We start from the raw sequence: 17,975 nt of genomic DNA on the forward strand, positions 1-17,975 counted from the left end.
GATAATGTTTCACCTTCTCTCTTGTGGGAGACACTAAAGGCTGTAATCAGGGAAGAAATCATCTCATATTCGTTTAGAAAACACAAAATGAATTGAAATAGGCAAGAACCATTTCTATGGTAGGTGCTCAGTACTCTCTCTCCCTCTCCTGAGCTCTACAAAAGGAAGCTAGACCTCCAAATACAGTATAATTTGCTATCAACTGAAAAAACCGAACGTCTTCTGTTAAAGTCATGAGGTTATGTATATGAGCATGGCGATAAAGCCGGACGTTTATTAGCACATCAACTTAAATGCCACTCAGCCGCACAACAAATCCCACAAATACGAAAAGATGATGGTGAGTTAACAATTGACCCCGAAGAAATTAAAGAAACCTTCACGGCGTTTTATTCAAATCTTTATACATCTGAGATTACAAGTGACTGCTCTGCTATGGAGCATTTTTTTGACAATCTTCAGGCTCCTCTTGTAACAGCGGCCCATAGGACTGAAGCTGAACTTCCACTCAATCATGCAAAAGTGACTACTGTACTAAAGGCGATGCAAAATGGCAAGGCACCCGTCAGGGCTGTCCGATCAGCCCATTGTTATTTGCCCTGGCCATAGAGCCCCTCTCTATTACACTCAAAACTTTGCCATCAATTGCAGGTATTTGTAGGATGGATAAAGAGCATAGAGTATCCCTCTATGCAGATGATCTGTTAATGTATGTATCTGATCCCGTTTCATGTGTCCCCCATATCCTCCACACCCTAAGCAGCTTTGGCTCCATCTCTGGGTACAAACTGAACTTCAGTGAAAGTGAATGCTATCCTGCTAATGACCTGGCTCTTCAAATATAGAGCAGTGCTATACCTTTCAAAACAGCCAAAAATGGCTTTAAATATCTAGGCATAAATATAACGAGATTTGCACAATCTCTATGAAGAAAATTTCTGCCCGCTACTTGAAAAGGTCAAATTGGACTTAAAGAAATGGAAACCACTTCATCTATCGTTGGCAGGGAACGTAAATTGTATAAAAATGAATATACTCCCCAAGTTTCTTTATCTATTTCAGTGTATCCCACTTTACCTTCCAAAATCATTTTTTAAATCTATTGATAAAGCTTTGGTCTCATTTATATGGGATGGGAAAAAACCTAGAATACGCCTGGATCAGTTACAGAGGCCTAAAGACCTAGGTGGTTTAGCCTTTCCAAATTTCGGCCATTAATACTGGGCCTCAAATGTTCAAAAAATAATTTATTGGCTCCACACCCCAGATGAAGATTGGTGCCAAATTGAAGCGGCGTCTTACATTTCCACCTCCCTTAGAGCCTTGGTCACCTGCAGCCTTCCAGTTTCCTCACGGCTGTACACCGACAGTCTTATAGTTCTTAACACCCTCAAAATATGGGCTCAATTTTAAAAGAACTTTGGGTTTAAAAATCTTCTCCATTTGAGCCCTATTCATAATAATCATCTTTTCCCTCCTGCCAGATTAGACTCTGAATTTGCTCTTTTGCAGAGACGAGGCATCCACAATTTTTTTTGACATGTACATAGACGGTGTATTGGCAAATTTTCAGGATTTGTCACAAAAATTTGACCTCCCTCGGTCCAGCTTATTTAGATACTTTCAAGTTCGCACTTCCTTCAGCATTATAACCCCAACTTTCCAAATATAACACCATTTACTGGTGTTGATGATCTGTTGAAACTCACATTTAAGCCTAAAGGTCTTATCTCAAGGATCAGTAATTGTATAGCCTCCTTTAAGAATATAACAATGGCAAAGATCAGAGCGGACTGGGAGGATGAGCCGGGGGTGGACTTAGAGCAGGAGACCTGGGAGAGCGCTCTTTTAAGAGTAAACAACAGCACTTCTTGTGCCAAATTAAACATCATAAAGTTCAAGATTCTTCACCACATTCATTACTCTAAGGCAAGACTGGCCAAAATATTTCCAAACATAGATGCAAGCTGTGAGAGATGTAGAAATCCTTCTGCAGATTTAACACATATGTTTTGGTCATGTCCAACTTTAAAAGCCTACTGCTCAACAATTTTCAAAACACTGTCTGAAGCATTGAATGCTGAGCTTCAACCCAATGTAGTCATGGGTATATTTGGTGCTACAGATAGAGGACATAGAACATTAAGGAAAAGCTACAAAAACATAATCGCTTTCACTACACTGCTTGCGCGCAGAAAGATATTATTGCATTGGAAGTCACAAAAGCCACTCAAAGTGGCTCTGTGGTTCAGTGACCTGTCACAATTTATACAGCTGTACTCTCAAGGGGTCGAAGGAGAGATTCTTTGCCGTTTGGGATACATTGCTAAAACATTTAGAGAAAATTTAAACCATACCCATCTGATACTCGCTTGGCAGCTACCGTATACCCTTATTGTTGTGATGGTGATTAATTTTGTGCAAACTATTGCCTTTTACGTGCACATCTTTAAATATAGTGAATTTTGATGTACCTCATTTAAATTTTTTTTTTCCTCTGGATTGGTGTCCAAGATGTTCTTGGTGTGGGGTATGCATATAAAAGAAGCATTGTGACTTTGTTACATGTATGTCTTTGTATTACATTCTTGACGCTCAATAAAAAAATATTTTAAAATATTTTAAAAAAGAAAAAGTAGTCAGTCTGACCTGGTCCTGGAGAAAACTCCTACCCAGATGAAGGCCCTAGCATGAGTAGTGGTCAGAAGAAAGCAAAAAGGGTATACTGGGGGCAAACCGAGCTAATTCTGCTTATACCTGGTGCGCAGGGAAAAATTATCGGAATGCTTTTTGTGACATTTTTGTTTGGTGGTGTGGCGTGTGATTTTTCTGATGTGAAGTATGTGCCGTGACTCCAAAAGGCTGAGAAACACTGGCCTAGAAAGAGTTCTTTAAAAATGCAGGGTGCTATGTGTGCATCTTCCAGTACTTTCCAGGTTCCGATGAACCACTGGATCTTCCTCATCAGTCGTCAGCCAGCAGAAGTGGCTCTTCGTCAGCCACAAGCACGGGTAACCATGCTACAGCTTCTACTAATGCATGATCACTTCAACAGCTATTTCAGTCTCTGCTAACTTTTTTTATAATAAATGGAATTGAAATCATTCCATGTTAAATCATTAATATTATCACAAATGATTTCTTTATTTCTGCTCAGACTCGTATGCTGACTGCACTATCAACTGTAGCCGGAGTGATGACGACATAGAACACACAAACTCAGTTGGTAGAGAGGAAACCCTGAAAAGTCCCGAGTCCAAATTTCCACTTCAGTTCAAGCCCTCAAAGGTAATAGAACATAATCACACAGTGATCACACTTCTTCACAGTGTTTTGCTTTGAACCTGTTTTATGATTTTATTTTATTATTTTTTATTATTTTATGATTTTCAAATCCCAGAGTCCTGCATCGCGTACTGGTCTGCCCAGGACCTCAGGTGTGGACACTCAACCAGGGCCTTCCCAAAACTCAACCCACTCGAGCAGTTCTCCAATCAACTCTAGCCAGTCAGAACTGAAGATGACATTCAGCTCCACAGGTAGATTCACACAATATTATTTTCCTGCAAAATAATCATCAATTCAACCTTTAAAATATATGTGTCTGAGTAAATACTGTACCCGCCCCGCCGTGGACACATTGCAGTCATATTAGAAGATAGTAACTGCTGTTGACCTGAAGCAAGGTTTACAAGACGTCTGCCAAATTTAAAGACTGTGGTAAACTAATTTGTTTCTCTGTATACAGACAGTTTTTAGATTGTTTTCTATTTCCGTTTTGCCATCAATGTTCTATAACTCATTGGTTTTTAACTCTACATTTTAAAACATCAAAATAGCTCATGCTGTGTTAGACTTTTAGAAGCTCAAATTACTATACATGTATTTGGATGAGAGGGTGAAGTTACTGTCTAACACTAGCTGTTTGGTTAGCAACCTGCGTTTATAAATTGTATGAGACATGATTAATGCATAGCATTCTGACCACCAACAGGTGAAGTGAAAAACAATGATTTTCTCTTCATTATAGCACCTGTTGGAGGGGGGGATATTTTAGGGAGCAAGTGAACATTTTATTCTAAAAAGGTGATGTGTTAGAAGCAGGATAACTGGGGCGAGCGTACGGATTTAAGTGAGTTTGGAGGCCTCACTTTGCTGCTTACAGTGCTCAAATGTTGCTAACATTTTGATGCCCGATACAACAGCACACTTTCAGAATTGAATGGCTTGATGGAGTGCATGCCTCGATGGGTCAGGGCTGTTTTGGCAGCAAAAGCTAAACCAACACAACGTCTAAGGAGCTTGGAAAGAAAGCGACTGGACTTGTTAAAGTTTTGTGAAGATGTTTCATCTCTCCAACAGGCTTCTTCAGTTCTAAAACCAAATGGTGCAGCCACCTCTTGGTTGCACCTATAAATTGTTTCCATAAAGATTATGAATGGAAATGGAGAAAGCCAACATCCACTGGAAATGAGTCTGACTTGCTGCTGGCGATATGAATCAAGCTGTCACTACAGCTCTACAGAGGCTGAATGACCTGCATCAATAGGCATGATACCCCATACTCCCAAAGTAACCCTTGGAGATGGGGTCGAATGCCTTCACCAAATACTCAGAAAAACCTACCAGGAAGAACCCAGGGACCTACTGGGTCTGATAATGGGTCCAGTGATTTCATCCAAATGGTGCAGAGTGCAGGGTATTTAAACCTATTGGGGGCTGTCCCTTAGGGTACTACCTCTCCCTGCCACTCCATACAGCCCAACTTCCTTTGACTACCATGACCTGGATGACAGAGAACCTACACAGACAAACCAACACAATAATAGGCAGGTGGTCATAATGTTATGCCTAATCTGTGTAATACCTGGTCAGTACCTAGTGATAGACTCCTTGTTTGTCTTCTTTGGTAAAACCTAGCACCTCATAACACTTATTTTCTAGTTCAGTCACAGATGTGGCTCAGTGAATGCATTAGTCTGACCACAGTAGCATTAGATGGTTCACTGCCAGTGTTTGGATTTGTGTTTGAAAAGTAAAAGTGTGTGTGTGTGTGTGTGTGTGTGTGTGTGTGTGTGTGTGTGTGTGTGTGTGTGTGTGTGTGTGTGTGTGTGTGTGTGTGTGTGTGTGTGTGTGTGTGTGTCTTTAGCTACCAATGGAGTAGATGGCTATCTGAAACTGGATTATCAGCTGCAGGTAAGATGGTATTTTTATTGTGCTTAAAAACACAAAAACATAGCTGTAGTTCACCATGGTATTGGATTACAGTTTTCTCTGCCTTTTCTAGGTGAAGACATATACCCACACACTTACATTTAGTGTTTATGCATGTATTAGTTATTGTTTTGTAAGTATGAGAACTCTAAATTATAAGTAATGTAGAAGATCTGCTAAATTCAGCAAAATATATATTTTGAAATTTAAAATGTATGTAATACTAAAATGTGATGTTTCTATTTCTTATGTTTGCCTAAATAAGTAAAATGTGAATATGTTTGAAATTCTGGACATGCAGGCATTTTTGGCCACTACTCCGACTTACCATGGAGGCATCCTTGTCAAAGACCTGAACCACCTGAACACCATTTATTTCTGCCATTTGTATCTGTAGTCTCATTCTTTTAGTCACTACCCGTGCTTATGACCACAGGTGAGGATGGGGTCATAGATCAACCACTAAAACTTCACTTTCACACTCAGCTGCTTCTTAACCATGAGCCCCTGAAATGAGACCCAGGAAGAGGGTGATAGATTGCCTGAAGCAGTTAGGACAGGACAGTGCCACTGACCGGACTGGCTGTATCTAGGGGAATCTACACCAAGTCTGTATGGTTTACTGAAGATACATAAACAGGGTGCACCTTTAAGACCGATTGTCTGCATGATCAACTCAGTCACCTATAACATCTCAAAGTTTCTGGCTTCAATTCTCAATCTGTTGGTATCTGAACACCACATCCAGAACACCTTGGAGTTTGTTGAGAAGGTGAGAGATGTCATTATGGAGGCAGATGAAACCATGGTCTCGTACGACGTTACATCTCTCTTCACTTGCATCCCAGTCATGGAAGCGTTGGAGGTAGTCCGTAAGAGATTACAGGATAACCCCAACCTCAGCAACAGGACCGCTCTCAGCATCCACCAAGTGTGTTTGAACTGTGTCTTCATTCTACCCTGGAACACCAAGTCATTGGTTCAGGTATGTGGATGATACCTGGGTGAAAATCAAATCTCAGGACGTTCCACAATTCACTGATCACATTAACTTGGTGGACCAAGACATCAAAGGGAGGATATGAAAAGTGGCAGGTTAGCCTTCTTAGACTGTGTGATTTCCATCAGTAATGGGCGACATCTAAAACTGATGTGTACAGTAAACCTACACATACGGATCAGTATTTAAGGTTTGACTCTCATCATCCACTGGAGCACAAACTGAGTGTCATCAGGACGCTACAACACAGAGCGAACACCATCCCCACTGACACAGCGGCCAGAGAAGCAGAAGAACATCAAGAAGGCCCTGAGTAAATGTGGTTATCTCAGCTGGACTTTTGTCAAAGCTGGGAAGGCTCCTAAAGAAAGCTGCAGATGATCCAGGAGAAAAATACAACCTCCGACTAAGCGAAAACCTGTAGTGATCCCGTACGTGTCAGGAGTATCGGAGCAGTTGAGAGGCATTTTTTCTAAACACTGGGTCTCTGTGGCTTTTAAACCCCAAAACACACTGCGCCAAACACTGGTCCACACCAAGGATCGGGTCCCCCGACACAAGCAGAGTAACATAGTTGTTAAGTGCCAGGAGGATTGCCAGGATTTATACATCAGGGAAACCAAACAACCTCTGGCTAAGAGGATGGCACAACACAGAAGAGCCACCTCGTCAGGCCAGGACTCTGCAGTCTATTTACACCTACAGGCCAGTGGACACTCTTTCAATGATGAGGATGTAACATCCTGGACAGGGAGGAACGCTGGTTTGAGGGCGGAGTCAAGGAGTCCATTTACATGAAAAGGGAAAGACCATCTCTGAATTGAGGAGGGGGCCTAACGGTACATCTGTCACCATCTTACAATGCTGTGACTGCAGCCATTCCCCAACTCTCTGTGAATGGGACTCATGCTTATTGATTGGTGGTCATGACAATTTCCAAATTAATGATCAAGGAGCTGACGTAACAGCCCATTGTTCCTTCAGTGGGCTGGTTTCAGTCATTATGCAAATGTACTGTTTATAAGGTTGTGGAAACCTGCAGTCCGCTGAGACTGAAGAAGTCACCTGGATAAGTGATGAATCGTTTCTCCCACTGAAAACGCTACGTGGATGATTGAGCATGCATCCATACGTTACTTCAGATGCTGCACCAATCCATCTAGCTGTAAAAAAGAAAAAAAAGATTATGGTAATTACCATGTGCCAGAATGAGGACCCACACACATGATCTGCACTTTCTGGTATCTTTTATTTGTAAGGTTTTATTTCCCACTTTATCATAGCACAAGCAGCATTTCAGCTGCTCTTCACACACACACACACCCACCCCTCTGGTCCCGGCACCATCCTTAAAGGGGAGGTGTGTTTTGCTGATGGAGATCAGGTGTGTGTCAGCCTCCCCTGACACCACATCCTGAATCCACTGCTCCAGCCCTCCCCTGCAGCTGAGCCACAGACTGCACCCCACCACATACCAATATTGTTAATTAAGGGCAGCCGTGGTATAAATCACACTGTATCTCAAACACCTTGAGGTGACTGTGAATTATCTCTTTATAAATAAGATTTAATTGAATGAACTTCACTTGGTGATGGTCTGATAAATTTGCTTAACAAACTCTACTCCACAGCAATTGCTTGTCAGTCTGAATTGGCCACACTGCTCTTTCTACCGGAAAATCATGGTATTGGACTTAGAGGTGCTAATTTTTATCCACACTGATTCACAGTCAGCTGTAAACCGCCCCGGTGCAAGCTGCAGGCCACCACTCAGTAAAGCCAACAGAACCACTTACCTGTAAAAATATATAAAGATTATGAATGGAAATGAGAGAAAGCCAACATCCACTGGAAATGAGTCTGAGTTACTGCTGGCGATATGAAATCTAGCTCTCACTACAGCTCTACAGAGACTGAATGACCTGCATCAATAGGCACAGGGTTTGATAATAAGTCTGCGCCTGCCTGATGTGGTCAGGCTGAACCTGCTTCTATCTGTGAAATGCACAGGATGCTAGTGGAGGACCTACCATTTCTGGTATTGTGTGGCAAATGCTTATTACGCTCCGCAGTGCTGGGCAGTGAGCGTAGAGCCCACTAAAGGACGTCAGACCACCCTCATGAAGTCTGTGATTGTTTGGTCATAGAAATTCACACCAGTGGCTTGCTAAAGGTCATTTTGTAAGACTGGCAGTGCTCATCCTGTTCCTCCTTGGACAAAGGAGCAGACACCAGTCCTGCTGATGGGTTATGGACCTTCTATGGCCCTATTTAACTCTCCTAGAGTAACTGCCTGTCTCCTGGAATCTTCTCCATGCTCTTGAGACTGCTGGGAGACCCAGCAAACCTTCTGCAAATTGCATGTATTGCTAGACATACTTGGGGAGTTGTACTTACCTGTGCAACTTAGTAGGGTCCAGGTATTGCCTCATGCAATTAGTAGTGACACTGAACTCAGCCAAATGTAAAACTAGTGAAAAAAAGAGAGAATATGAGGAGGGAAACCTGTAAAACCATTCATTCAAACCATTTGAGGGTTGTCTCATTGTTGCCCCTTTACTGCACCTGTTATTAACTCCATAAACACCAAAACAGCTGATACTGAGTAACAACCCCCTCTGCTGCTAAACTGACAAGTTCAATATTCTAGAAGTTTAACTGACTTGATGTTGTATTCTGATTAAAAACTGTTTCTTTCTTTCTTTCAATTTAATTTAATTTAATTTAATTTTTTTGAGCATTATAGTAGTATTCTCATCCAGCTGTTATACTGAAGTCTGCATGTGTAGAGTGTTGCATTAACCACAGCGTGTCCCTGTGTTTTCAGCCTCTGGCTCCTTGTCCAAACTCCAAAGAGTCCATGGCTGTGTTTGAGCAGCATATCAGGATGGCTCAGGAGTACCTCAAAGTCCAGTCAGAGATTGCTCTCCTTGTTCAGAAAAAGTAAGTCACATGCACAATATTAACTTAAGCAGAACTGTGAACATCTTAAGATGTGTGATAAGAGTGCATGCTTTAATCATGCACCTGGAAATGGAAAAATCAATGCAAACATTTAATCTTCAGTTAAAAATGGTGGACTTCCTATTGGGTTTAGGTCTTCAGGCCAATGGACAAAAATGTTAAAATGATTTATGTGAATCCTAGCATGTGGGCTCAACCAATAAAATACGTAGTATGTTAATATGAGCCCATGCTGCTTGAATAATATTGCCGTCTGGTCTCTGGGGAGGCCAATCCATGGTTGACAGTGTTAGATTGTGTGTTGTTCTATCCATGTATGCTTTTACTGCACTGGCAGTAGGGGTGGGGGAAAAAATCGATACTGTGTAGTATCGTGATATTTTGTTTGCTAATAATGTATCGATACAGGGACAGCAGAAATCGATATTTTGTTACAAAAAAGGTTTTTGTGCTCTGACTTCAGAGCATGTTGATCCTTTTTCTGAGCAAGAATCCTGACATTCCTTCACTGTCCAAATGTGTTTAACTTGTTTTTTGGCAGCAATAAACTAAATTTAAGACATGTTTTATTTTAATTAAGTTTAAAACTTTTTTATTTACTGGAAAATTATATTTTGTTTTAATTTACTTTCAAATTCTTCAGTTGCTGAATGGGCTGCATAGTTTTCATAAATTGCATAGTTCAGAATAGCTATAGTTGTACCAGATGGTTGCATTCAGTTAAGTTGGACTAGACTGTAATACAAACCGTTCAGTTTGTCAACAATAAAACTGAAATGAGAGAAAGACTGAGTGTGAGACTTTGATATTAGATAAAATGAATATTGATAAAGTTTACCTTTATGTACAGAATCTGAATATCGCAAAATATTTTTAAAAATTGCAATAATATCGTATCGTGCGTTAAGTATTGTGATAATATCGTATCGTGGGATTTATGGTGATTCCCACCTCTAACTGGCAGTGTGTTTGGGGTCATTGTCATGTTGAAAATTGAAACTGCTGCCAATCCGTTAGTTTCCAGAATGATTGCATGGTGGATTAAAATCTGTCTGTTCATCATTCTCTGACATGGTCTTAAAACACCAGCTGAAAAGCCGTGACTTCCTTTCTGTTTTACAGTTGGCTACAGACACGCCCTGTTGTAACTCTCTCTTAAATTCCACTGTATTCACAGTGATTTGAACAAAAAAAAAATCTAATTTGGATTCATCTCTCCTGTTGCCACTAATTTTCAGTCCAGTTTTTGCATAATTTGGAATACCTCAGCCTTCTCTCCTCATTTTCATTCTTTAAGAATGGTTTCTCTTCCACTGAGACCATTTGTGACGAGGCTTCAGCAAAGAGTAGACGGATCAACTGAAGGGCCTCTTTCTTAAGCACGTGACTTTGAGACACTATTCATAATTCATCTAGGGGTTGGGGTTTTTTTGGCCAGTTTCTTTTTATTTTCTTGGAGTGACACTGCACTACACCCTGAATTATGACATGTTATTAGAAAATTATTACTTTTTACCTGTCATAGTGTTGTCTTTGGCATTTTTCAGAGCATGCTAAAAATATGATTTTGCAATAAGCTGCTTGTAACAAAGGGCCTGAATATAAAATTTAAATATGGTTCTTTGCCAAGTTGTCTATTATATGTAGATGCAACAAATTCTATTCATTTTTGTAATGTAAATACACACTGAATTCATTGCATTTTTCTGAGAAATCCATCCTCTAAAAACTAGAGATGGACCGATCCGATATTAAGTATCGGTATCGGTCCGATACTGACCTAAATTACTGGATCGGATATCGGAGAAAAATAAAAAATGTAATCCGATCCATTAAATATCACGAAAGCACCTCACAAAACTTGCAACACGCCGTAACTCACCTCAGGTTAGCACGTCGGAGCAGTATGCATCACGTGATAGAGCGGCTGTGGCATGCGGGACCTGTAGGTGGTCTGGATAGCATGTGGAGCTTCGCTAGCAACCCGGCATTTCATCTCCGACAAAGTTATCCCCGAGAGAAGTAAAGCAAGTGTGTAAGTCCATCTCTGAATGTTTGTAAAGCATTCCTGCGTTAAGCTTAACAAGCGACTGCCTCTCGCTCTCCTGCTGCTACTTCAATCATGAAACTGCTTAAATGATCAGCTGATCGGCTTTTCTGTCGCGAGTCCGTGTCTCTAGTTTGCTTTTGGCCCACTTTGCACCAGAAAGAGGAAACCAGCGGCTGAACAACAGCAGCACGTTTAAGCTTGATCAGCTGTTGTTAGAATGTATTTAATATTACTTTCTACTCGAGGATCTTTTTCTACGTAGCTGACCCTGGTAACTGTGCAGGGGCGGATCTAGCAAAGTTTAGCCAGGGGGGCCGATAGGGGATGAACAGGGAAAAGGGGGCACAAAGACATACTTTTCTTTCTTATTCTCATTTAAAATGTCTAGCTTTTAATAAATAATTATCTGACACCCAAAGTTTTAATTTGATGTAAAATGAATAGAAGTCAATTACTGTATATAGTAACTATTACGTCTAATATATATACCCTAGTAAGCTATAGTACTTTTTCCTTTGGGAAGGTACCATCTGTGCAGTCTGCAATTTTGTTGAAGAAAGATGTTGAATCTATTTAATATTTCTTGAAAAATAATTGATTTCTGTGCATTTTTTTTCACACTGCATCAAATTAAGGTTGATTACGTCGATTAAGCATCATGAGGTGGAGCGTGAGGGGTGGTTCCCTATTTTTTATTTATTTATTTTTGTTGTTGCTGGGAGTTGGAACCCTATTAGTTAGGTTGCTTAATATTTACGCTAAGTACTCTTTAAAATACCAGAATAGGGAGGATGGTGCAGGTTTAAGTTTATTAGATTGATCAGTATTGCTGAACTATGAAATATTTTTTTTTGCATACAGGTATAACAGAATAGCTTTAGTGTAGTTGTTGTTTTAAACTTGAGTATGAACTTATACAAAATGCAGCAAGATATTTAAAAAACAGTTTTGTTGATTAAAAAACATTATATCGGATTCATATCGGTATCGGCAGATATCCAAATTTATGATATCGGTATCGGTATCGGACATAAAAAAGTGGTATCGTGCCATCTCTACTAAAAACACACTGTGAGTCAACAATAAGAATCGAACAATAATGAGCTGGTGTTTCTCTAAACAAGACAAGCAAGAAAGTGAGATTCTGAGTTCATTTGTTTCTCACCAGCAGGCAGCAGCAGAGAGAATTTCCACTGTGGTGCACTGAAGCAAAATTACAAAAACTGCATTGTCTAAATACTTTTTGGATCTTACTTTATGCATGTCATTGCACCCTCTATGTAGGAAGGAGCTAATGACTGAACTGGAGCAGGATGAAATGGAACAGCAGGCCTCGTTTCGACTCATCCAAGAGCGCAGCAATCTGCTGGAGGACAACAGCAGCCTATCAGCCTACTGCCAGGGCCTGAGGAGTAAACTGAGCCTGATGAAGAGCCAGAACTAATAGCACAGCTGGAACAAAATGATGGGTTGCAGCAAGCAGTCCACACCACTGTTGTTTTTACTGTGATCGCTCCCCTTTTAAAAGAAGAGAACAATCACTGGCAGAAAAGCCCGTTATCTTAGAAAATGAGACTCTGCTAACTACATAAGGTACATCAAGATAATATTAAAGGGAAAGTTGTTAATTTAGAATTAAAGCCTTTAAAGTAAAGCTGAATTATAAGTTGATATTCTTTGTTAATGAACCACACTGTGTGTACAATTATTAGGCAAGGTGTATTTCTGAGGATTAATTTTATTATTGAACAGCTACAGTGCTCTAAATCTGAATGTTTAAGACAGTAAAAGTGAGGTTTTGTCTTTCATAAGAGAATATATATATGAGCACAATTATTAGGCAACTATTATTGTGCAGAATTATTATGCAACTAAATGAACAAAACGAACATTTTTCCATCTCACCTGTTTATTTCCATCTGTTAAAGTGAGAATAATAAAACGACTCAAAATTTACATATAAACATTTCTGACATGTCCAAAATAATAATAATGATAATCAGGGACTAATATAGCCACCCTTCTTTTCAATAACTCACAAGCCTTCCATTCATGGAGTCTGTCAGTGTCTTGATCTGTTGATGATCAATGTTTTGTGCAGCAGCAGCCACAGCCTCCAAGACACTGTTCAGCGAGGTGTACAGGGCCCACAGGTTCTCAATGGGGCTTTTCAGAGTCCTTTAGATCTCTTTTTTTGGCCCATTTTGCCTGAGGAAGAGAAGCTGCCTGAAAATTATGCACACCTTTATATAGAGTGTCGGTCTCCTTAGGCCACACCCTCACTCATCACGCAAATACACATCACCTGATATGCAACATTAAGTTTATACAGCTTGAAGTTGGAAAATATGCATAAAATTATGATATGGCCAAAATACCCACTTGCCTAGTAATTGTGCATGCAGTGTATGGATTTATGATGTGATGTGTAACATTCTTTGAGGCAAGCTGCTTTGAAGGATCCCGGTATTTCTTATAAGATACTTTCGGACAACAGGAACTTTGTCATAGTTGCAGTAACTGTTGACGGTAGATTTCAAAGGTCCAATTTTATTTGATTTTATCATTTGCATGATAATGGTCATGAGAATTCTCATTGATCAAGGCCCACTGATCAAAGACCACTGATGAATTATTTGCATAATTATGATGAAAGAACTGACCTCCCATTGTTCCTTCAGTGGGCTGGTTTCAGTCATTATGCAAATGTACTGTTTATAAGATTGGAAACCTGCAGTCAGCTGAGACTGAAGAAGTCACTTGGATGAGTGACGAAACGTTTCTTCCACTGAAAACGTCCAGATGAACAGAATCAACTTTTGGACATTTACTTACCTGGATGATTGAGCATGCATCAAGACATTATTGATTGTGGTTACTCAGCTTATGGTTCAGCAGCAAACTCTTCCATCAGCTGGCAGAGAGGAATGTAAAATTCTTAATAATACAATAAGATAATACTCCATTACAAATAAGGCAGTGTAGTCAGACATAAAAATAAAAGTGTACAGTTGGATTGGAGCAGTCTTTTAGAGTTGCAACAATGAGTAAAACTTAGTTCCTCCTGTAAGATTATTTCTGTTCTCTTTTGTACTAATGTTTGTCAGCATGATGCTTTCATCTGATCTTGTAGCAGACCTCTAAGTCTGCAATAAATGAGTAAACAGCCAGCAAGTGTTGTGACTTAATACCATTTTAGCTTTTCAGCTGATATCCGTCCACCTATGTTAATTGCAGTCAGTTAAATCTGGCAACATTGTACGACATAATGTAAACATTCCTCTTGCTGGAAGTGAGAAAGAAGGGAAACAGATTTATATTTACATATTTTTGGCCATTGTTTTGTTTGAATCTATTTGTCCTGAGTTCAGTCATGTTTAAATCAAAGTGGTCCTGTTTGGGTCTTTGCAGTCTATCAGGCAGAAGGTCATCTGCCACAGGATTAACTGCCTTGCAGAGACTACTGTTGTGATTTGGAACTATATAAATAAAATTGAATGGAAAAAGATTAAATACCGTAGGTACATCATATTAAAAAATGTTGATGTTTCAATTTCAGACACAGGTTTCTGAAACTCTTAAGAGCATAATCAGTCATGATAACAGCTTTGGAACACCAGCTTGAAGTTGCCCTATGCCACGGGCCCTATCCAGACCGGTCAAATGTGACGTGCTTCGAGCAGACAACAGCTTACTGTTGTAGCAGGGTCCATGTTCACAGGTGCTGCTAAGGAGGAAATAGTCAGGCATCCAACTGTCAACAGAGGCTCAAAATAAAAGTCAGTAGCAGAAAAAGCTGTTTAGCATTGGCAGAGAAGATTTGGCAAGTTTTTTTTGTTTGTGTTTTCCCGGGAATAACATCGGAGATCTCTGTCCAGAAGAGCGCAGTCCTGGGAACAGCTAAGATACTGCGCAGGACCCTCAAGCTCCCAGGCCTCTGGTAGAGGCCTGGGAGCTTATTTATTTATATATATATATATATATATATATATATATATATATATATATATATATATATATATATATAGATATAGGGTATATATGTGTATATATGTGTATATATATATATATATGTATACATATATATATATATAATATATACACACATATATATATATACATATATATACATATATACATATATATATATATATGTATATACACATATATGTGTAAGATTCTCTCTCTCTCTCTCTCTCTCTCTATATATATATATATATATATATATATATATATTTAAATTAGGGGTGCAACGATATTCGTATTGATATTGAACCGTTCGATACAGTGCTTTCGGTTCGGTACGCATATGTATCGAACAATACAACATTTGTAATTTATTTTATCAACTTTCCTTCTGACGATGCTGTCTGTGTTGAGCGCTCAGTGAATCTGCGTTCGACTACTCCGCCTAGGCTGCACTGTCCAGCGCAGATCCACTGAGCGCTCAACACAGACAGCATAGTCAGAAGGAAGAGCGCAGGGCAAGCTAGCAAGACAGAAGTTAAGCTCTCCTTTTAACATGGACCTCCCCCACTCTCATTCAGATCTGGCGTTTGGAATTATTTTGGTTTTCATGTGACGTATGACCCTGAAGGTAAGCGCGTCATGGACTAAAGTAAAACAATATGTTGAATGTGCCATGCAATGCTCAATTACATGGGTGGGAACTAGTGTGTTAGCGCAGTTAGCTCGTTAACGTGTTGGCCGTCTAGCCCCATGCACGGAGCGATCGGCGGTAGCTCGTTAACGGAGATTTGCCGTAAGGTCATTTCAACGAGATTAACCTGAAAGCACTAGTGGGAACACAACGAATATGACTGCACATTTACGCCGACATCATCCTAGTGCAAAGACAAAAACAACAAGCATGCTACTAACTTTAGCAGAGTCATTTAGACAGCTGTTAGCACATGATTCTCCTTATGCTGCTGAGAATATAGCCCAGAAGAAGCGGATAGTATAGCTTTTATTTTGGAAAGAGACATTTCTCTGTAATAAACTCTCTTTTCCAAAGATGAGTGATTCCTCAATCAGATACAGGGCTTGCAATATCGCTAGCCCGACGTCCCGGAGCTAGCGATTTTTTCAGTCGAGCTACCAAAATCTATCTCTTCCCTGCCCGTCGGGCTATTGTAGGAAAAATATATGTCAATGCTTTTGCATTCTTTCAGAAATGTAGCTGGGTAATTATGTCATTGGTATCGGTGAGCCACTGTCAATATGTGACATATTGAAGTCGCGTTTGAATTTGCGCTTGTTTTTTTGCTTTCACTTTGCAATCGTGCAAACTGTGTATAGAGAGCGACAGCACTGATCTGTGAGTGATGATAATTTGTGCACCAATTCCTCTGACATCGTCTTATTAATCGTTAGCTTACTATGCAAACATGACAAGTGAAATCTCCCGCAGCAAGCTTAAACATGTGAGAGGTTGATCGCGCAGAGAATCGCTGAGCTTATGTGAGTGCGTGTAAAAGCATTTCAGTTCTGCTGAGCCAAATAAGACAGGTCAGGGTGAAGAAGTGACAGCCAAAGAAAAGCTTACCACAAAACGGAGAAGTTATGACAAATCAGACTATAAGGCAAAAAGAAAGTGCAGCTTTATGGTTTCATGGACAAAAGAATTTCTGTGGCTGCAATATGACGAGCTAAATAACCAGGGCTGCACATAAGTGGTCCGCAGGTGCGCATTCGCTGTCAAAATAAAAAACGCGCACAAGGGTTAGGGTTAAATTTAAAAACTGTACTTTTGAGTTAAAATATATATTTATAATTTTAATAAATGACAAATTAAAAAGGCATGAACATTTTTTTTTGTATCGAAAAAATATCGAACCGTGACACCAAAGTATCGAACCGAACCGAACCGTGAATTTTGTGTATCGTTGCACCCCTAATATATATATATATATATATATATATATATATATATATATATATATATATATGAGGGCCTATGACTGAATGCCCCACACCTGGATCCTGGAATGCCTAGAACTATGTGGCGGACAACATTACAGGCCAACTACAGTGCTTTGCTCCACTGCACCTGATGCTTTGTTGTAAGGCTTGAATGTTGCTGTTCGGTCATGGAAACCTATTCCACAAAGCTCTCCACGAACTAGTAGCCAGGAAATTTCATCACTGGACTTGTCACATAGGTGGCATACTAACATGGTACCACGCTGGAACTCAATGAGTTGAGGAATGATTGGAACATCTCAATTAAATGATTTGGGTGGGTGAGTAGACACTTTTGGCAATATAATGCATGTGAAACTGTGTTTCATGTAGCTGTCATACTGGCCTTCTACTGCTGCCTCCACTGATTTTTTTTCAGCTGACCAACATTGGTTGTTTTAAAAAGGAGAGAATTAAAATATGCATGTTACTGTACTTTCCACCGTGTGGTTAACTTTATTTTTATTATGATTGTATACATGTTGCTGAAAATACGACTTGATTTTATTTCTCTTTCTATAGTTCTGCAGTACATTTGATGTGATACTGTGAACAGCATTATATCTTATGTTAGGGCTTGTTCACCTGCCAAATGCCCCTTTAACCACTGACAATAGTAATTTTTGTGTTTGAGTGTGGAGGCGGACCCATTCCCTTTCTTGGTTTTTGCTGGTGTTCTATAAATCACGTCAAGACGGACTACCTGGAGAGAACCCATGCAAATGAAGTGAGAACAAGCAAATTCCAGTTGAACTCAGGATCTTTTAGCTTTTAGGCCACAGT

General features: G+C 39.8%; 1 protein-coding gene across 3 annotated transcripts in view; it reads left to right on the forward strand.

Annotated features, from left to right (window-relative positions):
* LOC113012010 (mitogen-activated protein kinase kinase kinase 7-like) overlaps nt 1–14,398 on the forward strand; it is a 31,240-nt gene extending 16,842 nt beyond the window's left edge. For all 3 annotated transcript variants that reach the window (XM_026151952.2, XM_080293485.1, XM_026151950.2), the window contains 6 exons: nt 2,927–3,011; nt 3,158–3,288; nt 3,401–3,539; nt 5,150–5,196; nt 9,042–9,157; nt 12,513–14,398. In XM_026151952.2, coding sequence (XP_026007737.1) covers nt 2,927–3,011; nt 3,158–3,288; nt 3,401–3,539; nt 5,150–5,196; nt 9,042–9,157; nt 12,513–12,672 — 678 coding nt within the window. In that variant the 3' untranslated portion in view covers nt 12,673–14,398. The remainder of the gene's footprint in view (nt 1–2,926; nt 3,012–3,157; nt 3,289–3,400; nt 3,540–5,149; nt 5,197–9,041; nt 9,158–12,512) is intronic.
* Nucleotides 14,399–17,975: the final 3,577 nt, after the last annotated feature.

Source organism: Astatotilapia calliptera, chromosome 19 (genome assembly GCF_964374335.1).
Source record: "Astatotilapia calliptera chromosome 19, fAstCal68.1, whole genome shotgun sequence".
In the NCBI taxonomy this organism is placed as follows: domain Eukaryota; kingdom Metazoa; phylum Chordata; class Actinopteri; order Cichliformes; family Cichlidae; genus Astatotilapia; species Astatotilapia calliptera.